At 40.2% G+C, this 23,969-nt stretch overlaps 5 protein-coding genes, 1 long non-coding RNA gene and 3 pseudogenes across 16 annotated transcripts; 5 read left to right on the forward strand and 4 right to left on the reverse strand.

Annotated features, from left to right (window-relative positions):
- The first annotated feature begins 478 nt into the window (after positions 1-478).
- Positions 479-2,271, forward strand: LOC104782987 (DNA-directed RNA polymerase D subunit 2b pseudogene; annotated as a pseudogene). Its single transcript, XR_015596463.1, has 3 exons — positions 479-602; positions 853-934; positions 1,510-2,271. The product of XR_015596463.1 is annotated as a DNA-directed RNA polymerase D subunit 2b pseudogene (transcript).
- A 162-nt stretch (positions 2,272-2,433) lies between these two features.
- LOC104783012 (uncharacterized) lies at positions 2,434-6,448 on the forward strand. Of its 8 annotated transcripts, none has more exons than XM_087453375.1 (8): positions 2,434-3,033; positions 3,473-3,519; positions 3,590-3,984; positions 4,098-4,297; positions 4,452-4,604; positions 4,740-5,054; positions 5,419-5,922; positions 6,020-6,448. In XM_087453375.1, exons 3-8 carry the CDS (start codon positions 3,715-3,717, stop codon positions 6,327-6,329), a joined length of 1,752 nt encoding a protein of 583 aa, XP_087309501.1. In that variant the 5' UTR covers positions 2,434-3,033; positions 3,473-3,519; positions 3,590-3,714; the 3' UTR covers positions 6,330-6,448. The 8 variants fall into 8 exon arrangements, with proteins under 8 accessions (XP_087309501.1, XP_010506400.2, XP_010506418.2 ...); XM_010508116.2 differs by adding an exon at positions 3,161-3,199 and having other exon boundaries at positions 2,931-3,033; positions 3,473-3,984; XM_010508139.3 differs by lacking the exon at positions 2,434-3,033 and adding an exon at positions 3,161-3,258.
- A 103-nt stretch (positions 6,449-6,551) lies between these two features.
- LOC104782997 (pentatricopeptide repeat-containing protein At3g18110, chloroplastic) lies at positions 6,552-11,598 on the reverse strand. The gene is made up of 4 exons (XM_087453356.1): positions 7,936-11,598; positions 7,583-7,783; positions 7,355-7,445; positions 6,552-7,207 (listed from the first exon to the last, which is right to left on the reverse strand). The coding sequence occupies exons 1-4, from the start codon at positions 11,469-11,471 to the stop codon at positions 6,701-6,703; spliced, it is 4,335 nt and encodes a 1,444-aa protein (XP_087309482.1). The 5' UTR covers positions 11,472-11,598; the 3' UTR covers positions 6,552-6,700.
- A 279-nt stretch (positions 11,599-11,877) lies between these two features.
- Positions 11,878-13,111, reverse strand: LOC104705322 (putative F-box protein At3g17620 pseudogene; annotated as a pseudogene).
- A 293-nt stretch (positions 13,112-13,404) lies between these two features.
- LOC104783061 (small ribosomal subunit protein RACK1x) lies at positions 13,405-15,133 on the reverse strand. Its single transcript, XM_010508148.3, has 2 exons — positions 14,092-15,133; positions 13,405-13,753 (listed from the first exon to the last, which is right to left on the reverse strand). Exons 1-2 carry the CDS (start codon positions 14,968-14,970, stop codon positions 13,652-13,654), a joined length of 981 nt encoding a protein of 326 aa, XP_010506450.1. The 5' UTR covers positions 14,971-15,133; the 3' UTR covers positions 13,405-13,651.
- A 173-nt stretch (positions 15,134-15,306) lies between these two features.
- LOC104783072 (target of rapamycin complex subunit LST8-1-like) lies at positions 15,307-17,658 on the reverse strand. The gene is made up of 10 exons (XM_010508160.3): positions 17,232-17,658; positions 17,016-17,117; positions 16,804-16,916; positions 16,526-16,595; positions 16,295-16,372; positions 16,096-16,212; positions 15,919-16,001; positions 15,760-15,839; positions 15,619-15,678; positions 15,307-15,540 (listed from the first exon to the last, which is right to left on the reverse strand). Exons 1-10 carry the CDS (start codon positions 17,337-17,339, stop codon positions 15,434-15,436), a joined length of 918 nt encoding a protein of 305 aa, XP_010506462.1. The 5' UTR covers positions 17,340-17,658; the 3' UTR covers positions 15,307-15,433.
- A 419-nt stretch (positions 17,659-18,077) lies between these two features.
- On the forward strand, positions 18,078-18,369 carry LOC147949638 (uncharacterized). The gene is made up of 2 exons (XR_015559245.1): positions 18,078-18,132; positions 18,276-18,369. It is a non-coding gene; the product is annotated as an uncharacterized LOC147949638 (long non-coding RNA).
- Positions 18,370-18,384: 15 nt separating this feature from the next.
- Positions 18,385-20,805, forward strand: LOC104783085 (F-box protein ETP1). Of its 2 annotated transcripts, XM_087453347.1 has the most exons (6): positions 18,385-18,524; positions 18,644-18,711; positions 18,793-18,922; positions 19,014-19,126; positions 19,446-20,215; positions 20,427-20,805. In XM_087453347.1, the coding sequence occupies exons 5-6, from the start codon at positions 19,503-19,505 to the stop codon at positions 20,455-20,457; spliced, it is 744 nt and encodes a 247-aa protein (XP_087309473.1). In that variant the 5' UTR covers positions 18,385-18,524; positions 18,644-18,711; positions 18,793-18,922; positions 19,014-19,126; positions 19,446-19,502; the 3' UTR covers positions 20,458-20,805. The 2 variants fall into 2 exon arrangements, with proteins under 2 accessions (XP_087309473.1, XP_019102492.1); XM_019246947.2 differs by having other exon boundaries at positions 19,446-20,805.
- A 681-nt stretch (positions 20,806-21,486) lies between these two features.
- Positions 21,487-23,235, forward strand: LOC104705331 (putative F-box/LRR-repeat protein At3g18150 pseudogene; annotated as a pseudogene). Its single transcript, XR_015596466.1, has 3 exons — positions 21,487-22,371; positions 22,449-22,622; positions 22,746-23,235. The product of XR_015596466.1 is annotated as a putative F-box/LRR-repeat protein At3g18150 pseudogene (transcript).
- Positions 23,236-23,969: the final 734 nt, after the last annotated feature.

A 23,969-nucleotide genomic window follows, 5' to 3' on the forward strand; every position in this document is an offset into this window, starting at 1 on the left:
AGCGACACTCTCTTTATTTCATCACTTGGTTTAGACTGGCTTCGCTCTGAGGCCAAGGGTTTTGTACTCTCTTCGTCTTTTTCGGCGAATCTCTCCGCATCTTCAGCGATTTTCCGGGCGTCGTTTATTCTCCGTTCCTCCGGAACCGCCGTTTTACTCCGTCTTCGTGCCAGCTTAAGCAATTTCAGGTACCCGATTTAGGTTATTAACGCTTTGATTCTGCTTTTGAGCTTTGAAAAATTCTGGAGAAATATGCTTTAGTTTCCTTTGTTTTGGAGAATGATTCGGTTCTAAGGGTTGAAAATTTTGGTTGTATCATGTTGTTAAGCTTTATTCATTATAGATCGCAACATGCAAGATGCATTTCCTTGGCTCATGATTTTTTCACGACTTCTTAATCATTTTATCTGTCTGTGTTTGGGGTTTTTTTTTAATTTGGTTCCTGTGTTCGTACAGTGTTTGTTGAGGTATACCAGATATGGACATTAATGAGATGGATATTGACGAGATTGAGGCTTCTGGGCAGATCAATCTCTCTGAGATTGGTGAAAGTTCTCTCTCCAGAGGTTTTGCAAACAAGCTGCGACATCCTTCTTTGACAAGTATGGACTCATAAGTCATCAGCTCAACTCCTACAACTTCTTTATTGAACACGGGCTTCAGAACGTTTTTGATTCTTTGGGGAGATGCTTGTGGAACCGTCTTTAGATCCAACCAAGAAGAAAGAAAATTGTTGGAGATACGCAACTGTGAAATTCGGAAAAGTCACCTTGGAGAAGCCCACATTCTTTTCCGATGACAAGGAGCTTGATTTTTTCCCATGGCATGCCAGGCTTCATAACATGACATAATCTGCCGCATACACCAAATTGACACGTCATGCAACTCCTTTCTCCACTCCCAGTATCACTGAAATCACAGAGCAGCTTCACAGGTCCGTTCTTCACACTTTGACTTTTGGTTTTAGCTCGTAAAACGTAATATTGACTTATATGCTATTATAGATTGACATTGGTTCCTAGGGATTACAAATGGATGATATCATTAAGGGCAGTAACTAATTATTAATTATATTGCCTGATTGAAGATGTTTGAACTTGGGTACTTTGGCTACAGAATTTCCAAAAGTTGACATGATAGGCACTAAACTAGATTTGAGCACCTTACTTGAAACATGTCATCGTGGATCTTTGTTTTGTTTCCTAGGAGTACTAGAAGTGAACATGACTTATATATGACGGGAAAATATCTATGTAAGACTGAAAAATTAAGAAGTTCGATGTTCTCTGGTTGATTAGTTTTTACCATTGTGCCTGAAAAACGTGAAGAGAATACACAAAAATGGGCTCCATGTACCAGTATAATTAGTTAGAGCCAGAGGACTAATGGGCTCCTTGTGAGCTTTGTGATTATCTGTTTAATTTGTTGAACCTTTCTTAGATTATTTGTTGGTTCTTAATTCCTGATTGGCTGATTCATTCATTGCCAATGGTAAATATTTGTGGTTAGGGCTGGGTTTTCAAGATGGGGAAACGAAAGGGTCTACAACGGTAGAGCAAGCGAGATGATGCGCTCTCTCATATTCATGGAGCCAACTTTCTACCAGCGACTTGTCCACATGTCAGAGGACAAAGTGAAATTCAGAAACACTGGACCAGTCCACCCGCTCACAAGGCAGCCAGTTGCAGACAGGAAGAGGTTCGGCGGGATAAAGTTTGGAGAAATGGAGCGAGACTGCCTAATAGCTCATGGTGCTTCTGCTAATCTGCACGAACGTCTCTTCACCCTCAGTGACTCTTCTCAGATGCATATCTGAAGAAAATGTAAAACCTATGCGAATGTGATCGAGAGGACTCCAAGCAGTGGAAAAAAGATCAGAGGACCATACTGTAGAGTCTGCGAATCCCCAGACCATGTGGTAAGGGTTTATGTTCCTTATGGAGCTAAGCTTCTGTGTCAGGAGCTGTTCAGCATGGGAATCGCTCTCAACTTCGACACTAAGCTTTGTTGATTCCCATCTTTTAGTATCTATGTCTATATTTATCGGTATATATGGCCAAGTGTAGTGCCTTTAAGACCATGTTATGTGTAGTTTGATTCAGCTACGGTTCTGGTTAGTATTGGTTTTGATTGATTCGGTAGGAGTTATCCGAACCAAAGAAATCGTAAAAAACCATGCCTCTGAACTAACCCACTTTTGTGAGATTTGACTCTTTTAACCGTTAATGGTGGTAATGGTAGACAATATAATCCGGTTGGACCGGTTCTCTATGTTTGGTTGTCTAATTAATTAAAAATCGTGTTTTTAATTCCAAGGTTTTACAATGGTCCAAACGATTACGACCTAATCACTATCAGATCCGAACCGAGTCGACCCGACCCGTTTGTTATGATGCCGCCATATTAAATTGTTCAGACCCGTAAGCATAAATTAAACCTTAGATGAGAGAAACCTTTCATCTTCTTCTTCGTTCTTCTTATACATAAAACCTTTTTCTCTCGGAGCCGTTTCTTTTACGTTCTTCGATTTCGCTTTCCGATAGACGCTTTTCTCAATCTGTAACGCGATGAACCGGAGCAGCCTATACGAGGCTTACGGCGATGATGACGATGACGAGGAAGACGACATCGACTTCGAAGACATAAGACGCGCCTGTATGGTCTCCGACGCTAATTCCGATCAATTCGCCGCTAAAACCAATTCAATTGAAGCTGATGGAGACGGTGGTGAAGCGATGCCGTCGGATTCGGAGAACGAAGACGATTTCGAGATGCTTCGTAGCATTAGGAGCCAATTACCATCGTCCAAGGATGCGGAATTGAGCAGTGGTCCTCCCGTGGGTTTATCATTGCCCTCGGATTCGGAGAGTGAAGATGATTTCGAGATGATTCGTAGTATTACGAGCCAATTAGCATTGTCCATGGATGTGCCCATTCCTCCCATTGGTTTATCCGACGATGACGACGACGAAGATGGCGCCTTTGAAACTCTTCGTGTTATTCGTAGGCGGTTCTCTGCTTATGCAAATTTCGGTGAGCTCAATTGTGAACTTTCTCTTTACTTTGTTTGGTTTATTTCTATTTGGGTTATAGCTACTGATTTCGTTAGATATTGTTTCTGTGTTACTTCTGGAAATGTTCCTTCTATGGTTATCTGAAGACTCTGCTTCTCAAGTGGTTTAAGATAGTTTTGCAGATGGTAAGATTAATTTGGTTCTCCTTCGGTTGCATTATTGGAAGGTACACTCAGTGTGAAAGGTGCCGGAGTTTTCATATTTTTATTTGGGGTTTGACAGTCTATTTATGCATCTATGTATTGTCCCTGATGGAATAATAAGTTAGAAACTCTCTCTCTTCTTATGTTTGTTGATTGATGATATGATGAATTCGTGTGTAAAAATGTGGGCTTGCTTGTCTTTCTTTATCCTGTATTTTAGGTGGAAAATATGCTTATCATTTCTTACTTCTGCAGATACGGAGGGAAATTTCATGAATGATTCTGCCGGGAAGAAAAAGCAGGTACATGACTCGGACAATGAACCTTCACGCGAAATACTGAGTAGATCTAATACTTGTGAAAGCTTTCCAGATCACGGGAAATCAATTGTCACAGTGCCAGATTCTGAGGATGTACAAGATGGCCATTCTGCTGATGTACATGAAATTACTTCCGCTGAGCCTCATGACCACCTTGAGACAAGCCAGTTATCTCTTATGCCAGGGAGCTCAACTTTCCCTGAAGCTGCACAAGCCTTTGTTGATGCAATCAGGAAGAACAGGGCATATCAGAAATTTCTTAGAAGAAAATTGGAAGTAATTGAAGCAACAATTGAGCAGAACGAGAAACACAAGAAAAATGTTAAAATAGTAAAAGATTTCCAAGCTTCTTGCAAGAGAATTACTAAACTGGCACTTGTTCAGAGGAAAGATCCTCGTGTGGAATTAATCTCAACACGAAAATCTGTGCCTTGTGATAGCTCCGAGGTAATACTTTGATCTGTTTTCCTGCCTCTGCTGTTGTTTTGTAGTCTTTGTTTTCTCTAGACTCTGATGGGAAAAATTTCTTAATCTTAAATTCTCTGTTTTTTTTTTGGTAGGGTAATGATAAAAAGACATCTCCGTTGCTGTTGGGTCCACCGGAAAACCCTTGTGTTGCAGATTATAGGATGGCACTAGAGAAATATCCAGTTTCAGTGGAACGGAGAAAATGGTCTACTGAGGAGAACAAAAACCTTGCAAAAGGTCTAAAACAAGAAGTTCAAAAGATACTACTTTATGAAGCTATCGAACAGTCCAGGTACTACTTGCTCATCCTCTTTTATAGTGCTATCATATTCTGGTGCCTAGTACCCTTAAATCTGCTGCTTTGATAATTTCTGATGCAGAATTAGTTTCAAGTCTTTTCGTTATATTTTTCTGAAAGAGTTTGCCTGACCGCAATTTCTTAACAGTGATTTGGAAGGATCTACATATGATATAGACGCCATCAATGAATCGATCCGAAATCTTGAGATAACACCAGAAATGATTAGGCAGTTTCTTCCGAAAATTAATTGGGATTCCTTGGATATCAAAGACCGTTCTGCTGCAGAATGTGAAGCTCGGTAAGTTCCTCCTCTAGTTGAACTCTGGTTTTGAAGATAAATCAGCTTTTAATCATATCTATGGGTGCACATTTCATATACCATCACTCTGTCTCTTGTTTTGAGATTTCAGTTTTTTAACTTGCCTCATTGTAGGTGGATGAGCTCGGAAGATCCATTGATTAACCACGGTCCGTGGACTGAAGCAGAGGACAAAAACCTACTCCGAATTATCGAAGAAAAGGGTCTTACAGACTGGCTTGATATCGCCGTATCACTAGGGACAAATAGGACCCCATTTCAATGTTTGGCTCGATATCAGAGAAGCTTGAATGCAAGCATATTGAAGAAAGAATGGACTTCAGAGGAAGATGACCAACTTCGTGGTGCAGTAGAGTTATTTGGCGATAAAGACTGGCAATCTGTTGCAAATGTATTAAAAGGAAGAACTGGACCTCAGTGCTCAAATAGGTCAGTTTTTATCTTTTACATTCACTCCTTTCTTTATGAGATAGATATCAAATTCTGCAGTATGTTTGACTATTTTGTTTAAGAAGAGGTAGCCTCGTACGTTTCCCTCCATCTACCAAATTATATGAATTTAAATATATTTTAGTCCGATTTGTCTCAAGAGCTAGTTTGTTAGGGAGAAAAAAAAGTCTATAGGGTTTTATAAACCACCCATCAAGTCCATGTTTAGCCGATGTGGGATTTTATCATAACCTCAATATAAACCCATTGATGACATTTTTCTAGGATTTTAGAATGCGACACTGAGTCGCATTCAGATGCATGTTTAAATGGTTTATCTGATTTCCTTCCTCTCTATACTCAGATGGAAAAAGTCCCTTCGCCCTACAAGAAAAGGAAGATGGAGCTTAGAGGAAGACAAACGTGTGAAAGTAGCTGTGACACTCTTTGGATCTCAAAACTGGCATAAGATTTCTCAGTTTGTTCCTGGACGTACTGCGACTCAGTGTCGAGAGAGATGGGTAAATTGTTTAGAGCCCAATTTAAATCGTGGGAAGTGGACTAAGGAAGAGGATGAAAAGTTGAGAGAAGCAATTGCAAAACATGGATATAGCTGGTCCAAGGTGGCTTCGGATCTGTCTTGTCGTACTGACAATCAGTGCCTGAGAAGATGGAAGACTTTATATCCTCATCAAGTGGCTCTTTTACAAGAAGCTAGAAGGTTACGGAAAGAAGCTATTGTAGGTAATTTTGTTGACCGGGAATCAGAGCGACCTGCTCTTGTCACAGGCGCTATTTTGGCACTACCGAATATATCTCTAGAGCCAGAACCCGTTAGTGTAGCCCTGAAGAAGAAAGGCAAAGCCAAGTAAGTTAATTGATTATTCCTTACACACGCACACACACACACACACACACAATTGCACAGCTTTTGTGAATCTAAATTCACTGTTTTGTTGATGCAGACGGAAGAAGTCAGATGCAGAGAGGCAACCAAAGAGACGGAGGAAAGGATTAGAGAAATGCTCAGGAGATGTTTGTAGACAAGAGAATGAGACTGTTTGTGAAAATGAACCAAACAATGGAGGAGAGGGGAGGTTGTTGGAAGTGGAACCGTATTACGAGATCCAAGACATTGGAGTGGAGAAACAAAGACGAAGGCGCAAACGTGTTGCAGCAACTGCCAACAACACCACTGGTTTAAAAAAACTTACGCCTAAGAGGAGGAAAGTGTCTGCAGTAGTTCCTATCAAGAACCAAGACGCACCAAATTAGGTGTTTCTTTCGCTCTTGAAAATTTTGAAAATTGTTGTATGTATAAAATATGTCTAATCCACGCATCTTTATAGAAAACGAATAGTTTCACTGATTTTAATTTTTAACAACAAAGAAAATATCTTGAATTCAACAATAAATAAGTTGAACCTAGGCATTTGTAGAAAACAGTAATCGAGTATGTGTACAATTTTTAATTCAACGGGAAAAAGTTGTTAGATGTAAATTGTAATACTCTTTTTGATTTATTAATCCTATTAATAATTGACAAATATTACATGAAGACACTTATTTCTAAATTTCTAATTAGTATCCACAAAAAGAAAAATCAAAACTTTATACAATATGAGAGTACAATATCATGACATCACTTACTTTCTGACGAACTTCTTTCGAGGGTTAACACTAATCACTTCATTTCCCTTATTTTTCTTCATCTTCTCTATCTTCTGTCTATGTCCTTCTATATCTGTCTTTATCACTCGTTCTCTCATTTCGTCTGGTAGCAATGCCAGTCTAGAAAACTTCTTTGGTGACACAAACCCGCCAAGTCTCTCTTTGATGTGGTTAAACGCAGGAACAAGTCCACGTCTTATGAAACACCCGTCGATCAGGTCCATTGAGGTTGATTCTGGTAACGACACCGAGTCTTTTAGCTCCAAGTCGAAGCAGAACGGTGAGTCCTTCAACCACATTCTCAGAGAGTGAGCTTTGGCCACTAGAAGCCCAGTTCTCGTCTTGCAGGGAAGAAATGGAGAACCCATCTCCCAGAGACATGCCTTCAGCGTTTTGTCCAGGGATATACCGTTGTACTCTGCGGTCCCTGTGATTAAGACAACTGATTTTGGAGACTCTGGGTACCCTTCAAGTGATGCATCCTGAAAATGGGAGAAGAATTGTAGCAGAGGTTGAGGGTTATTGGTGAATAGGAGATTGATTGTCGTACGATCTTCAGTTATGAAGGGATCTGTTGAATATGATGTGAAGATGCATAGATATTAAGAGAGAAGAATAAGATGAATTGCCTGCATGTGGTCAAGCCATAGAGTCAGGGCAACAAGTGCTGCACCTCCCGACAATCTTCTGAAATCAGCACCCCAGTCTTTGTCCGCCACCCTGAAATATCAAAGTCAATCGCAAATGTGACTGCTAAATACTCGGTGCATTCGAAAACGTTTTCACGAGAAACAAGTGTTGACCAGTTCAAGGGTGAGTGTTAACACCATTCATGAACATCTGTTTAGACGACTGACCTAAAAACATCGCGACTGAAGATACCCCTTTTGATTGCCAATTGGAATACCCATGATGCAGTAGCTCTGAGTTCAAACGCCCAGAGAAGGTTTAAAAGAGCATTAGCAAAATTGAGAGCAGCATTGTCTTCTATGGGTTTCAGTTTCTCAAACCATTCATCCACCTCAGGAACTAACAACTCAGGTCTTCCAGCTAAAAGCCTGGTAGGTATCATCAAAGGCCATACAAAAAATCATAATTATTAGTACTAAATGATGATCTTGTATCAAATTTACAATATATTAATAATAAACCATAAACATGACTAACAACAGACCAATCATTTTTAAGGAATGCATCAGATCATCCATACCTGATAGGAAGATCAAAACCAATATCTTGAAGAGCTTTCAGCAGCAATATGACTTCACTTTTTTCCTTGGAGAAACTCGCTGCCCTGACAAAGCAAGTCCATATCCTGTGGTCTGGCTCCAGGCCCTCTTTCTTCATTTCCAAAAGCCTTTCTATTCCACTGTTATAATCTTTGCTCCGAAGGTAAGCATCAATAACTGAACTATAAGGCAGAGTTGTTAGTTCCACGTCTGTTTCTTTCAGGTTACTAAGAACTTTTTCAGCTTCTTGGGGATTTCCTGACGAACTATATGAAACCATAAGCAAATGCATTGTAGCAAGTGTTGGTTCTATTCCTGCACTCTTCATCATTTGCAACAATTTCTCTGCCTTAGAGTCACTCCCAGAATCTCGGAATATTTTCATCATCGTGTGGTAAAATGAACGGTCTAGTTTATAACCTTTGGAAAGAAGCTCGTTAAACAGTTGTTCAGCTTGTTCGAGGCATTTTTGCTTACCAAAAGCAGAGATCAAGCTCTTGTATGTGTCCAGTTTTGGGTCCAGACCAATATTTCTCATTCGCTGCATCAGCAAGTACCCTTCTTCTGGTCGTCTGTCTCTACAATACATTATGATCAGAGTATTGTAAGTGGTCTCATCTGGTTCCAGTCCAGTTTCTTTTATCCTCTGGTATACTTGAACTGTCTTCTTGTAATCCTCGATGGCCGTATACATCTTCAGCATGAAATTCCATATAGCGAGCTCGACCTTGAAACTGGCCTCTTCCATTTCAGAGACCATAATTTCAGCATCTCTAACTCGTTTCCCTTTGCAGAGAAGCTCAATCATCATCCTATAAAGGCGAATTGTGGGTAAGTAACCAGCTGCTTTCATGCTACTGTATATCTTCTTCACCTCAAAAATATTTCCAGCCCGGGCAAATGCGTCAAGCATCAAAAGAATGGAGCTTTTGCTAATCTTAAAGCCCATATCTTGCAATTCTTCAACAACAACGTAGAGCTCTTCAAGTCTCCCATCAACACACAAAGCATGCAACAAGATATTGATGGATTCAACAGTAGGAGATGGACCATCCCTCATCATAGTGTTAAAAATAGCTCTTGCCCGCTCATAACAGCCACACTCAGCATAAGCCGACATCAAGCTGTTCCATGTCTTAAGATCAGGTGTTCGTCCACTTTGTCTTAGGTTGCCAACCACACTCTCCGCTTTCTGCCATAGCTTTAGTTTTCCATAAGCCTCAATGATATCAGTATACATAGGCGAACATGCAAAGTGGAAGCCTTTGGTCTCAGCTTGATTAACCACTTGATGAGCTGTCTCTGGAAAGCCAAGCTTGCAATACACAACAACCATGCTTTTACAAACACTTTCTGAAGCTTCGCAGCCAGATAGTCTCAGGTCAGAGAAAACTTGAGAAGCGTCGGGGTAATGTTCATTTGCTACACAGCAATGTAATAGAGTCTCATACATGGTAGAACTGCCACAACACCAGCCATGAACACATGGGTCAGCAAAATATTCATCTAGAGCAGCACTTATATTGTTATCCTTGCAATGTAGAACAATTAGAGCTTCATTTATAAGACTTTTAGATCCACTGGCGTGTTCTTTTAAAAATTCAAGTAACTCAAACGCTTCTGAATGCCTGCCTGATGAACTGTAGGAACCCAAGATAGGCAATAGAGTGTCGTTTTCCAGGTCATACCCATTGGTGATAGCCACTTTCAACTGTCTAGCAGCAAGGTCAAAGCATTCACCCTTAACAAGAACTGATGAAATCTCTAGTGGGTTCATGCCACACAATTCTTCCATGTCTCTAATGGTTTTCTGAATGTCGTCTGACCTATTTTCCTTCATAAGTCCAAGTATCATCAACTCATACAGACTGTGAGACGGTGTCTGACAGTCAGAAATCATATCACGATATAAAACCCACGCCTTTCTTGTCTCGTTGCCTCTTAGTAATACATCCAACATTACAGAATACGCTAAATTATCAGGTTTAGTGCCTGAGCGCAACATGCAACTGAAAGTATTCTCAGCCTCTTCTCGCTTCCCAGCCTTGGCATAACCGCAGATTAGAGCACTGTATGTCTGCAGAGTTGGTTTAATCCCAGCATCGAGCATCTCAGACATTATAGCTGCGGCTTCCACGGTTCTGTTTGCTTTTCCAAGTGAATCGATCAAAACAGTGTAAGTAATAGCATCAGGGTTTCTACCTGACAGACCTTTCATGTCTTTATAAAGCTGTAGCGCAAGATCAAGTTGCCCCTGCTTGCCATACATGTGAATGATCGTGTTATAAGTCATCTCGTCTTTCCCAAACCCCATTTTCTGCATTTCTTGGTACACCTCTTTCACCTTCTCCGTATTTCTTTCTCTAGCAAAAGCATAGAGCAAAGAGTTGTATGTCACTGCATCAGGGGAATAACCTTTAAGCTCCAGCTCCGTGAAGAGGCTCTCAGCTTCAGCAGCAAGCCCACATCTCCCATAAACAGATATCATGGCATTATAAGTCCACAAGTCAGGCTGACAACGATGAGCTTCCATGTCCTCAAAAACCTTCACTGCACCCTCCAAATTAGAATCCCGCGAACAGGCACTAAGAAGAGTGTTGTAAGTGATAGCATCAGGCCTAAGACCCGAATTCCTCACCATATCTAATAACTCAACAGCAAGATTCGGAGTCACCCCACCAGACTTAAGCCTAGCGTTGATAAGAGTATTGAAACTAATAAGGTCCGGAACACACCCTCTCTGACGCATTGCGTCGAGCAACTCCTGTGCTTTGGAAAACTTGCCACTACGAGAATAAACACCCATCATCGCGTTGTACACTTGAACCGTGTCTCCTACCGTTGGCTCAGCCCTAGTGAAAATCTCAACAGCAAGCGATTCCTGATTCCACCGTCCCAAAACACCGAGTATAGCCGCGACCATACGAGCATTAGGTGAGTGCCAATGACGGAGATTGAGCCACTCAAAAACTTCAAGAGCTCGTTGCCAGCTCACCTGACCAACCGATTTAACAACGAAACAGTAATCCGTAGGAGTCATCTGAACGGGACGAGCATCGAGTACATCCGCGACGAACTGATTAGGTTTCAGGCTTAGAATCTTATCCGTAAGAAACTTCACCCTCTCTCTCCAATCCTTGGCCTTTATCAAAGCCACCTTATTCAATTTCTTCACTCTCCTTCTCCGACTCGCCACCACGACGGCGGCGGCGGCGGCTTCATCATCTTTCGTCTTTTCCTGCTGCTCGTTAAAGCCAATTGAATCGACGATTTCGCCTGAATCCGTTGTATCGGTGGGAGAAACCGGAGTAGGAACGGATTGCGACGGTGTTGAATCGTAAGTCTCCCGGAGATTCAAATGTGGCCATCGGACAGCCGGAGAAGCTCGACTGTAAGTAAATTTCTGGGTAGAGCTAGTGCTCCCTTGTTGTTGTTCATCTTTAGTCTCAGGATTAAGGGTGGCGCGGACGGATAAAGAAGGAGGATAAGCTAAAGCACCTGCAGAAACCACCGCCATTACTATCTTCTCCTCTCAGCTTCATAAATCCGTTGCAGCCATTGGTGCCGTTAATAAAAGATATGTGAGAGAGAGAATACTTTTTAATGTCCCTGTGGAAAAACTCCGTTCTATCTGAGATTTTTATAAACAGACACCTTGCCGTTTTTAGTGTGAGGTTAAAAGATCAAAACGATCAAGAATGTTAAGTGGTGACCTTTTGATATATTGAGATAGTATATGATCCATGATGCATCAGCATTTTGGTTCTTTTATTGAAACTTACCAAAAGTTGTCAAAATTGAGATTTTACATAAGAGCCAGTCACGGGAAAAAGCATTTTTTTTAAGGGGGAGTTCGTAACATTCATCATCGTCTTCTCTGTCTTCTTCAGCTCAAACTCTAGTAACTGGCGCATGATGAATCATTAGGCAAGAAAGCCAGAGCGTGTTAAGGTGTTAAACGAGAGAGAGAGTTCCTCAGCTTTACAGTTGTGGTCATTTAATTTGATTTGCGCTAGACTTGGAACACAAGAGCACATTTGTGGATGATAAGAAGAAGTGCTTACAGCTTTTCCTAAATCTACTTTTGTGATAATTCCATCCTCTCCAATGATATAAGCAGCTATGTTGCTCTCCCACATTTCTCTGCAGTACTCTTTTTCAAAAACAACGACAACTTTCTTCTCCTCGTCAACAAAGAAACTCCCAAAGCGACGACCCGGAACCGGAATATGTAAACCATCCACCGCAAAGAACAGCTTGCTCCACGACACTGTTTCGGGCTCAATCTCTGTCGTAATCCATATCTCCATATGTAATGTATCCTCTTGCTGAAATAACACTGCAAGTTGCTCATCTCTAACACTAGATATACTTAGAGTATCTCCCGTATAAGAGAGAAACGGTAGACTTAGATGCGGTCCAAATCTCTCTCTTGTAAAATCAAAACAGACTAAGAAGAATACTCTTCCTCCTGCATTAGACTTTGACTGACAATACCAATAAGTATTTCCTTTGAGAGACACGCCACGTTGATGATAAGGTATAAACCAGTCCGCAGTGATAACCGTAGGGATAATCACCATCCGCGTTTCAGATGAGTTGATATAGTCAAGTTCATAATAAACGTATTCCGAATTAAATTCACCAAATCTTAAAACTTTATAGCTGCGGCCGCTCGATTCTCTCGTCTCGTATCCAATAGCATACTTGTCCCTCTCGTATCCAATAGCATACTTGTCCATCACGTCCTTTCGGTTGAAATACCGGGTTTGGCCGCAATACGGATTCCAAACAACGAACCTAGTGCGGTCTCTCGTGATGCATAACAACAAACCATCACAGTGAAAGACTTCAGACATATCGACTCCATCTATCGGTAAGGCTAACGAGTTTGCCTAGATGGTTTATTGGCGGGTCAACGTTGTTGTGAATTCCACGGAGGTTGACGCTCATCAGATAAATTTGATCACTCATCACCATAACCACCTCCCTTGCTGCTGCTGCGTTGGCTCGAGCAACGTGCTTCTTTGTAAAACTCTCTTCTTTGGTTAACGTGTTCCACTTTTTGCAAACGAATCGCACTGCTCTCATCGATGTCACTGGAAGCCTAACAAGCACTTCCTCTGCCAAATCGCTTGGAAGATCAGAGAGCATCATCAGCAAAGATTGGTGTTACACAAGTAAGTTAGGTTTAAAAGCTTAAAAGCTTAAGAAGAAAGTCTCCTCTGCTTCTGGTGGTAACAAATTTTGAAAGACATAATAAAACCCTAGCTCAAGTGTGTGCGCCAAGGACGATCGTCGGCTAAAGAATCTGAACTAGTGGGCTTTTAATGTAGCCCAAAATAATATTTAGACAAGCGAGATAGAGAGAAGAATGATATTACTCTTGCACCAGAACCGCAACATTAGAGTAGTGAAATGATGGCTGAACCATTCTAAGACCAGGAATGTAATAGCAATCAAAATCGTGCCCTTTTAATACAGTGATCTAATGACAATCAATGTATCGGCGTTTTGACTTTGTTGTTCTTTCTGGAAATTAAACAAAAATTGCCAACATAGAGGTTTTGGGAGGGACTAATACATTACTGACCCAGTCTGGAAAAATTGGAGAAACTTAAAAAAACAGCTAATTTTTGTCTGGAGAATTTGTAACACCACTCATCAGTCTTCTTCATCCTCTTCTTCATCTTGTCTCTAGTAACGACCAATACCCCAGACCCTGACAACTCCATCAGTGTAACCACTGAACAATGTGCTTCCATCTGCACTCCAGTTCAAGCTTGTGCAGTAGATCACCTGCATTTTTATTACACACAATCCCTTTAGAAACATAACCAATCAATCTCTTCCTATGTGTTAACATCAAAGTCAAAACCTTTGAAGCAGACAGCAGAGTAACATTTCAGAGAATGAAACCCCAAGTTTCAAAGCTAAAAAGTAACTACTCCTAGTAACATTTTTATGCAATTTCAAACCAAAAATTCATTTTTTGGTCATACACACTAGTACAAAATCATCACTACATTTTGGTGCATTCACTAAAACAATCAATTGCAACACAAACGATGTTTTGTATAAACAAGAGAACCAATCACTATCGAACAACCAATTACTATATATGAATAATGACATACCTTCTTCTGGTTACCAGTTCCAACGCCACCATCAGCCTTCTCAGCCTCAGCCTTGAGGTCAACCTTCAAGTCCTCAACAACAGTCTTGCTCTCAAGATCCCAGATCTTAATGCTGTTCTCTGTCGCAGCACAAAGCCAGTATCTGTTAGGACTGAAGCAAAGCGAGTGAATGATAGAGCCAGCCTCAAGCGAGTAAAGCTTCTTTCCCTCAGCCAAATCCCACAACAAGATAACACCATCTTTGCCACCACTGGCGCACAGCGAACCATCAGGCGAGACAGCAACAGTGTTGAGGTAACCCGTGTGTCCAACAAGAGAGTTCTTCAGCTTACAGTTCTGTAGGTTCCACACTTTGACGGTGTGATCCCACGAAGCAGAGACAATGGTGGGCACAAGCGTGTTGGGGCTAAACCTAACACAGCTAATCCATTCCTTGTGACCATCACCTTCGGAGATTGTGTACTTGCATTCACCGAGTGTGTTCCACAGCTTGATCGTACGGTCACGGGAGGCAGATACGATCTGACGGTTATCAACGGAGAACGCAACGGAGAGCACATCTTTCGTGTGTCCGACGAAACGACGGGTTGAGACGCCGGTAGCTAGATCCCAGAGACGAAGCTCACCGTCCCAGCTTCCGGAGAGTGCGAACTGACCGTCCGATGAGAGAACCACATCTTCAACGAAATGAGAGTGACCTGTGAGCCTACGCTGAGCAACACCGTAAGACTTGTCGTCCTTGGTGAGTTTCCAGAGGATGATGGATTTGTCACGCGACGCTGTGACGATGATGTCGGAATTGTCGATCGGTGTAGCGATGGCGGTGACCATATCGGTGTGGGCGCGCATAGTACCCTTCAACACAAGTCCCTCGGCCATGGTTTTAGAGGTTTTTGGTGTGGGGGGAGAGACTCTAGTGTTTCTTCTTCTTAACTCACGAAAATGGCGTAACAGAGCGAGAGATTTGGAGGTTCAGTGAAATCTCGGTATTTATACTCAAGGTCAAAAAAAAAACTGAAGAAATTAGGGTTTAGTGTGCGGTGGTTTCAGCAAGGAGACACTGCTTATTTGGGCCGACGACGATTCCTGGTTAAAATTTGGGCCTTACATGGGCTTCTTATGATATTAGTTTTAGTTGGAGCTCTTTATGTCGTTTTTGCCTTTTTGGTTGTGGAGTTGAGAAATGTTTGATCATCCCAGAAAGATCAGAAGAGCAATTAAAAAACGACTCGATTGAAATAATGTACACTACCAAGAGTTTTTCTAAAACACAATACAAAGAACACAATCGTGATTTGTTTGTTGTTGATAATTTTAGCTTTTATTCATTCTTCTTAAGGTTTTAATCGTGGAGTGCACAACACACAGTGGCTTTATGATGACCCTGGTAGACCTTCACTTCTTTTCCCGCTGGCATCGACCACAATCTAGCCGTCATGTCCGATGATGCTGTTCAGATAATACAGAAATCCAGTTTGAAGGTTGTTCTGTTTAAATTTTGCTTTAAGTTAAGATAGAGATCAGTACCTGTTACAAGAAATTCACCATCCACTGAGAATACGCAGTCCCAGACCCATCTTTGATGTCCTGTTAAGTAAGATTAATGACAGTGTAAGAAAGGGTAAATGACAGAATGAATCATTTTAGCAAAAAACATGGAGACCATACCTGTTAAGACTTTCTCTAGTTTGAAACCATCAACGTTCCATATTTTGACGGTTTTATCAGATGATGCTGTCGCTAGATATCTGCTAACAAATATACAAGAACTTTGAAGAGAGAAGACGGAGTAAATGGTTTCAAGAGAAAGAATACGAAACACATTACTTGTTTGCGGGAGAGAGGAGACATTTAAGGATGTGACCATTATGAGCTTGTAGCTTATGAAGGGGCTCAAACTCGGTCAGTGTCTGAAAGAAGATAAATGAGTGTTTAGTGGCATGGGAAATCATAGGAACGCGACTGTTGCATGACTAAAGAAATGTTTACATATCAGAAAACTACCTGCTTTCCACGCAGCAAGCGCCAAACATAGCATGTTCCACGGTTGTTAGCAGCAACCACCATTGTCCCATCCCACATAACAGTTAAAGACCGTACAGCTGTATCAACTTCTGGTACCTATAGTTACATTACACCCCAAGTGATTATCTACAGAAATGTAACTCGTATAAAGAAATTAAGATGTGTCAAAGGCAATTACCAGTTCACAGCTACACGAATTTGCTCTGAGATCCCATACACGTATATTTCCATTTTGGTCTCCAGATATCAATTCAGTCTGTACAAAAGAGAGAGTTCATGACAAAAACCAAACAGATACCTAACAGAAAAACAAGCACAAGTGTTTCAATAGCAGTAACACCACAGCTCTCTTTAAACAAACTACCAAGACAGCACAACACTAACATATGACTGGGCTAGTTAGATGTACCTGATTTGGGTGCAAAACAACAGTGTTAACTGCGGCAACACTTTCATACTCCTTTTGGCAACCCGGGGCCCTGCATTTTGGTTTATGAGTCAGCAACTTAAAACTAAGAATACCAACTCAACTTAAAAAGGTCTGTATGCCTCAGGAACGTTCTTAGAAATTTCGTAACTTTGTGTTGAGTATCCTTGCCCTTTTCTAGAATCGACACTTCGAATGAATGAATCTATTAACATTCAGCTACTAGTAACAAACAAGAAGATGACATCATAACCTTTTACCTCAAGTCCCAAATCTTAACAGTGCCATCCTCTGATCCAGAATACATCCATTTACCCTCACAGTGGAATCCTACTGCCATAACATTGTTGGTATGTGAATCATAAGTCATCACCTGATACGCACCAAGACTCCTTCAAAATCATAGAAAATACAAAAGAAAAAGAAAATAAAAAATAACACAATGAAGTAAAAGAAAGAAAGGGATATATACAGGTTGAGGACTGTTGGAATTGACATCAAAGAGTCGTATATGAGGATTGCAAGCTGCTGCTAGATAACGCTTATCTGGGGTTATCTCCAATCTATTTACATGCTGAATAAATAACAACATACCACAAAAAAAAACAGTAATTTGTATTAGTTACTCCATAAGGTATCTGATACAGAATTCACAAAATCCAAGTGAGAGAGAGAGAAAAAAACAAACCGAATCAGGGTACTGAATGGTACGGTAACATCGACCAGTTTCGGCTTCCCAGAATCGGATCGTGTGATCATAGCTAGCCGTAGCAAGAATCACTGAAGGCTGACTCATTCTCGATCGATTTTTATAACCCGATCGAAATCATGAACCAACCATTTCGTAATATTTTTTTTGCTGATTACCCCCTAAAACCAATCAAACCTCTTTTCTCGAAAAAAATCAAAAAGAAGAGTAGTACTTGATCCCAACAAGAATCTTCAAGCTAGAGTGTTTCGCGAATTGAAGAAACGAGAAAACTGTAAATAAATTGGAGAGAAAGGGGAAGACAAAGAAAGTGGAAGAAGAAGAAGAAGACAAGAAAAAAAATAGGGTTTTACTGAGAGAGCTAATCATAATTAAAAAAAAATAACGCGGGGAGCTTTTTGTATGAATATTTATATATTGGGGTTATATAGACATGTCTGACTAAGTAAAGGGGCCATTTTGATATTTATGAGGATCAAATAAAAACAGAGAAACTCAGTGAAACTTTGGAAGCTTTTAGAAGTTTTTCCCGACGGGCTTGTCCATCGTTGAACCGTCGCGGAGGAGTTAAAGTCTCCGTCTTCCAATGTTCTGTTTCTTCGCTCACCTCTACAGACACTGCATCTGGTAACGCTCTCACCTTCGTATCAGTCCTGGGCTCTTAAATTAGTGATTTAATCCTCCTTTTTGGGAATAGTTTCTTTTAGTCTATGTATGAGTATGAGATGATGAGGATGTGTGTGAATTCCTAATTTTACTGGTTTTGTATGTCTTCTGAAGAAACCTTGGAGCTCATACAACGATAGGCTTAGTATTAGAAGACGGCTCCGTGTGGTCGGCTAAATCATTTGGTGCTTCTGGAACCCGTGTTGCTGAATTGGTATTTAACACCTCTTTTGACAGGCTGAGGTTCTTGTCTTTTTGGTTAAAACTTGTTTTAATCATCAGTTTTGTTTAAAACATTGCTTAATGCCATTCCTGGATCTTTATTAGAGTCTGATTGCTTTGTATATTTTTCTTAAGGTATCAAGAAATTCTGACTGATCCTAGTTATGATGCTGGCCAATTTGTGTTTATGATAAATCCTCAGATCCGTAACACCGGTGTCTTCTGATCCTAGTTATGCTGGCCAATTTGTGTTTATGATAAATTACTGTATTATGTTCTGACTTCTGAGGTTGAGATATGTTATAATTTCCTTTCTCCCAGATGATGAAGAATCAAGGCAATGTTTTTTCTGGCTGGTTTGGTAATAAGAAGTCTTAGCATCAGGTAAACATATCAAGTCTGATACCTCATACATGCCTCCAAGAATACTTTAGTCTATTGGAGTCTTTTTCCGTTTTTAAGTACATTGATATGATAGACTAGGCAAATCACAATCTTTGCAGTACCTCAAACTGGAGATGTACGAAAACACTTGGTGACTACCTAGCAGAGAGGAACATTATGGGAATCTGTAAGTTTGTTTGTTATTGACACTAATTTAGATTTCTAGATATTATACAAATTGGGTTTATAACATTACTAATTTTGCCAGATGATCTTTGACACACGGGCAATAACCCGTCGATTAAGAGAAACTGGCAGTCTTAACGGTGTACTTAGCACTGATGGATCCAAAACTGATGAGGAACTTTTGCATACGTCCCGCTCTTGGGATATCGTAGGTTCGGATTCTTTCACTGCCCTCTTTAAAATATGATCAGCTTTTGGGGTATGTGATTGACCACTCTTTATCTGCTTGGTTGAATCTTTTAGGCCTTGATCTAATAAGCGATGTTTCATGTAAATCTCCTTACGAATGGTTTAACAAAACAAATCCTGAATGGGATTTTAACACAACCTCCTCACATCACAAGGAATCCTACAGAGTGAGTATTAATTTCTCTTCTCTAATTTCACCTTCTCATCGATTTCCTCACCACCTTCTATCCTAAACCTATTTGGAGTAAAGTTCCTAGAGAGATTAGGACTTGGAATTGTGTAGGAGTTATCTAAACATACATTACCAAATAGGATTAGGATTAGTAGGTTTTGGTTTTATATAAATAGGGATGCAACTAAGGTGCATAACATATGAGTTTTACGAGAGAACAAAGATTGAGAGATTGAGAGATTTGTGACCTTAGTTTTGACCGACACTAAACCAGAAATTCCAACCATAAAAGCTTTTAATTTCCTTGTCAGCAGCATTAAAGAAAGAGCAAAAAGCCTAGCTAGACTTTACAGGAGCTGAGACTGAGATCGATGGCGGTACCGGAGCTTCTTAACGATTTGGTAGATGAGATACTCTGTCGCGTTCCGGCCACATCTCTGAAACGGTTACGAGCAACTTGCAAACGATGGAACCGTTTGTTCAAAGATGATAGGAGATTCGCAAGAGAGCACTTTGATAATGCCCCAAAGGAGATTCACTCTCTCATATTGACAGAGAAGTGCCGGATTTGTCCTTTGAGCATAATCAATCTTCGCCCACATGGAGATGATGTTCCTCCTCTTCCATCTGTAGAAGTAAAAAGAGAGCTTAGCGTCAAGGAAGGCACCCGCCGTTACGGATCTCAAATAGTGGTTTGGAACCCGTTTACTGGTCAAACCAGGTGGATCGAAGCCAACAATCGTTGGAAGAATACCAACACATTTGTTCTCGGGTACTACAACAAGAAGAACAACAAGTCCTCCTGCAGTCAAAGAAGCTACAAAATTTTGTGCTATAATGGTGGCGAAGATACCGAAATCTACGACCTTAACTCCTCTGATTCGTGGAGGAGGATTCCTGATGGTGATCTCACTCCACCAGGCTGGGACGGTATGATCGCTGAAGACATCGTGCCTTTGAAGGGAAATACTTACTTTTTTGCTAAGGAGAAATCAAAACCGCATCTTGGCTGGTCATTGCTCAAATTTGATTTCTCAGCTGAGAAATCATCTCTGTTTGTGCCTCTTCCCTATCAGTGTCCAAGGTATAAATTTTTTCGTCTTTCTGTTGTTAGAGACGAGAAACTTTCCGTGTTTTTACAGCCCGATTCTACATGCAAGACTGAGATATGGGTGACAAGTAAGATTGATAATGCATCCACCAAAACTGTGTCCTGGAACAATGTCTTAGCATTTAATTTGAGCCCTCATCTTCAAATTACTGATCTGGTAAATTTTGTGCTTGACGAGGATAAGAAAGTCGCCGTGTGTTGTGATAGATGGATAGAAGACTGCTACATCCACTGCATCGACAAGATATTCATTCTCAGGGAGAACAATCAAGTTAGTGAATCTGGTTGTGATCCGCTTGTTACACATCAGACATGACCTTGGCCAGCTCTTCTTTATTACGTTCCAAGTTTGGTCCAAATCTAGCGACCTGCTGGAGGCAAAAGAAAAGGAGTTGACTAAACAACCCCAGCCAGATGTGTGGTTTTGTATTGTTCCTTGCTTGCTTTAAAACACTACTACGTTTTATGATCAAAACGTATGTCTATTGAAAGAATAATTGTCTTATGTCTAAAAAAATCAGGCATTTTTCTAATTCAATGACCAAAAGTGTCTCATGTACAAAGCTCCCCTGCTTCCGAGTATAACAATTAGAAGTCATCATTACCCATTCTCAAAAACACAACCCACCATCTATTTAAAATCACAGTGCGTTTTTTTTGGGCATCCAAAGTTGACAGAAGATGTTTACGATCATGATAAACTCTTTGATTTGTCGTTTAACCTTAAGTTATGCAAATATAAATGTGTCGTCGTTTGACTTATTTACGTCGCCGGAAAAACAAAGGAGCGAGCAGTAAACGTAATCAGCTCTGTACCTGATGTGATCAAAGGAGGAGTAGACGATGCGATATGCCGATATCCTACAACAGTAGACGTAATAAGCTCTTCTTTACCCGATGCGATATGCCGATATCCTACAACACATCCTCTCCTTTGATCCGACCAAATTCGCCATCAGAACTTCCGTCTTCTCGAAACGATGGAGGCACGTATGGTGCGATACATATGATATTGTTTGATAGGAAATCAAATTTTGTCCGAAATTTAACTTGAGTTTTTTTTGTTTTAGTAACTTTGGTTTAGTTACAGATTTCTTTCTGTCAGTTTATAGATTTGGGCCTAATATAGTATAGGAGGCTCACTTTTTGTTCTTTTTATTTTTCAAAAAACTTCCGCGTAGACTTGAGCGGTATCATAAACAATGCCCTAGAAAATCGCAAAATAGCTTTTAGATAAATTAGAGATGGCGGACGACAGCAACACCGCCGGTGAAAAAGTAGACTTGATAAGCACTTTACCTGATGAGATCCTACAACATATCCTCACCTTTATTCCGAGCAAGTTCGCCATTAGATCTTCCATCTTGTCAAAACGATGGAGGCATGTATGGTGGGATACACTTTCTCTTTCATTCGATAGTGAAGATGAAGTATATGACACTGATTCTATAAACGAAACCCTAACTCGCTACACATCTCGCAAGATGATGAAGTTTCACCTCCATAACAGCTAATAGCGGCAACGATCAAGACATGGACAGGTTGATCAAGTTCCTCATTTCCCGTAACGTGGAGAATCTATTGTTGGATATACAGAAGTTTGATTCCGATGAGTATAAGATTCCTGATGTCTTCTACATGAGTTCTTCTGTCAAAGTACTCACCTTTAAGTTCAATTGTAAGATGGTGATTCCCAGATGCTCGGTGGTGTCTTGGACATCTCTGAAGAAGTTGTACCTGGATCATTGTGCTCTCTCTGATGAATCCATGGCTGAGATTCTATCTGGTTGTCCGGTTCTCGAGAGCTTAACATTGTATATGTGTGATGAACTGAAGGTTCTTGATCTCAGCAAATCATTGTGTCTGAGAACACTAGAAATATACCCCTACAGTTGGGTTCCGGGGCCAACACAGATTCTGGCACCGCATGTCCATAATCTCAGATTGCAATAAACTCTCGTTTAGCATGTACTTCTTTTGATGTCTCGTATTTAGCCGAAGCTAGGCTGGAGATTTGCATTTTCATATTGAACAACGTCGATGCTGGTTTCTTTCAAGACATGGTGCTTAAGATGCTCGAAAAGTTGCAGAATGTAGAGAAGCTTACTCTTGGGGGAAACTTTCTTCATGTAAGTATGGATCGTCCACCTTATTTCCTTCTCTAATTAACTAGAATTAATTGGATTTTCTTTGCTTTTTGTGATAGATTTTATCTTTGGCCGAGGTTCGTGGTGTTCCCTTTCCTAAGTTGAAGGTGAAAGATTTGACTCTCGACACAGTTATCTTTCAATATGTTATTCCTAGTATAGAAAGACTGTTGCAAAACTCACCTGATTTAAAGAAGCTAACAGTACGCGCAAAGAGCACCAACTCCATACGGGTATAGTTACCATTAACCTCTTTTAATTTACCTTAGCTTTCTTTTGGCCTCTCTTTTAAGTATCTCTGATCAGTTCGAATATATATCCAAGAACCATTTTTGTATCTTCTTTTTGTTGTGCAGCACTTTGATCTAGACGACTACTTGGAGCTGCAAGGCTTTAACCCGGATCAATGTTGGAGGTCGAAAGACGGGGTCTCTTTTAACAAGTTCTGTAGCTGTATCGAGCCAAAGCACGTGACTTCACTGTTGGAACTCGTGCTTAACAACACAAAGACATTAGACAATATAGCCGTAATATTGGATGAACTTTACCGTTCGTTTAAGTTAGAAGAGGTGGTCGTTCCAACACTTTTCCACAAGAACGTCTCCATTGCCCTCCTAATCAAGCCCATCCCTGACATCAGATGATGAGTGGTGAGTCATAGGTTAGTTCCGAATCTTATTGAATATTTTTTTTTCTTTGATAATGGGTACTGTAATACTTTAATTTAATATTAATGAAGATTTTACATGTATCGAACCTCATCTATAGTAGAAGAGAAGACATTTCGTTATTTGTAAAACAAGTTAGGATTATATATAATGTAAAACTCTTCTTATATTCTCTCAACCCTAAGTTTTCAATGCCATAAATTGATGAGTTTATATACACACATTTATGATTATAACTATTGTGGAGGAAATAAGAGAATCTGTTTAATTATGTGAAGAATTGGCTTATGGTTTATATATCCAATATAATTAATGATACATTCATATATTGCGATATGCATGTTATTTTGATTTTACTAGAAGTGAGCTTGTAATAGTGTATAGAATATAGAGTGTACGTAAGATTTGGTTTTCTTGTTTGATTTACTAGGTAAGATTATGTATGTTTATATGTTTGCTTTCAATATCTTCACCACACTATTGACATGTAGGACCAGTCAAGAGGTTTCTCTCAACCATGCCCATGACATTAGATTAATGGTGAATCATTGACATTTTATCGAGTTTAATTTTAATTTTTAATTTTTTTTTCAATCATGGATTCATGGGAGAATTAACTTGTCACTTTTGGTGTGGTTCTTTTATTTAAGATGATGATAAAGACTCTCTACAGAAGATCGAAGTATACTTATCATCATTGGAAGGAGGCTTTAATTAGCGAGTCTTAAAACCAACTATAATTCTGTTTGGAGCAATGGCTTGAGAATGATCAAAGTAACAAAACAAAAAAAGTCGGATGGCTTAATCATGGTGGCTTCGTCTGATCAAATCTACTTCAACTCTTGAACGAAAAATAAAGAAATCTTCCCTTCAAAAGTCTCTATATTTAGTTTCGGTCCGAACCATGTTTTT

This window comes from Camelina sativa, chromosome 1 (assembly GCF_030686135.1).
Source record: "Camelina sativa cultivar CO46 ecotype springtype chromosome 1, ASM3068613v1".
Taxonomy (NCBI): Eukaryota; Viridiplantae; Streptophyta; class Magnoliopsida; order Brassicales; family Brassicaceae; genus Camelina; species Camelina sativa.

Excerpts from the sequence above, each read along its gene's own strand:
- LOC104783061 (XM_010508148.3), bottom strand. The coding sequence starts at position 14,970 with ATGGCCGAGGGACTTGTGTTGAAGGGTACTATGCGCGCCCACACCGAT. Across the intron at positions 13,754-14,091 it reads GAACTGGTAACCAGAAGAAG|GTGATCTACTGCACAAGCTT; the intron begins GTATGTCATTAT and ends ATAAAAATGCAG.
- LOC104783085 (XM_019246947.2), top strand. The coding sequence starts at position 19,503 with ATGGCGGTACCGGAGCTTCTTAACGATTTGGTAGATGAGATACTCTGT.
- LOC104782997 (XM_087453356.1), bottom strand. The coding sequence starts at position 11,471 with ATGGCGGTGGTTTCTGCAGGTGCTTTAGCTTATCCTCCTTCTTTATCC. Across the intron at positions 7,784-7,935 it reads GGTTTTGATCTTCCTATCAG|GCTTTTAGCTGGAAGACCTG; the intron begins GTATGGATGATC and ends GATACCTACCAG. Across the intron at positions 7,446-7,582 it reads TTCAGTCGCGATGTTTTTAG|GGTGGCGGACAAAGACTGGG; the intron begins GTCAGTCGTCTA and ends TTGATATTTCAG.
- LOC104783072 (XM_010508160.3), bottom strand. The coding sequence starts at position 17,339 with ATGAGTCAGCCTTCAGTGATTCTTGCTACGGCTAGCTATGATCACACG. Across the intron at positions 16,596-16,803 it reads GTTAAGATTTGGGACTTGAG|GGCCCCGGGTTGCCAAAAGG; the intron begins GTAAAAGGTTAT and ends ACCAAAATGCAG. Across the intron at positions 15,541-15,618 it reads TGGTGAATTTCTTGTAACAG|CATCATCGGACATGACGGCT; the intron begins GTACTGATCTCT and ends TTATCTGAACAG.
- LOC104783012 (XM_010508098.2), top strand. The coding sequence starts at position 2,568 with ATGAACCGGAGCAGCCTATACGAGGCTTACGGCGATGATGACGATGAC. Across the intron at positions 3,034-3,472 it reads CTCTGCTTATGCAAATTTCG|ATACGGAGGGAAATTTCATG; the intron begins GTGAGCTCAATT and ends TTACTTCTGCAG. Across the intron at positions 5,055-5,418 it reads GGACCTCAGTGCTCAAATAG|ATGGAAAAAGTCCCTTCGCC; the intron begins GTCAGTTTTTAT and ends CTCTATACTCAG.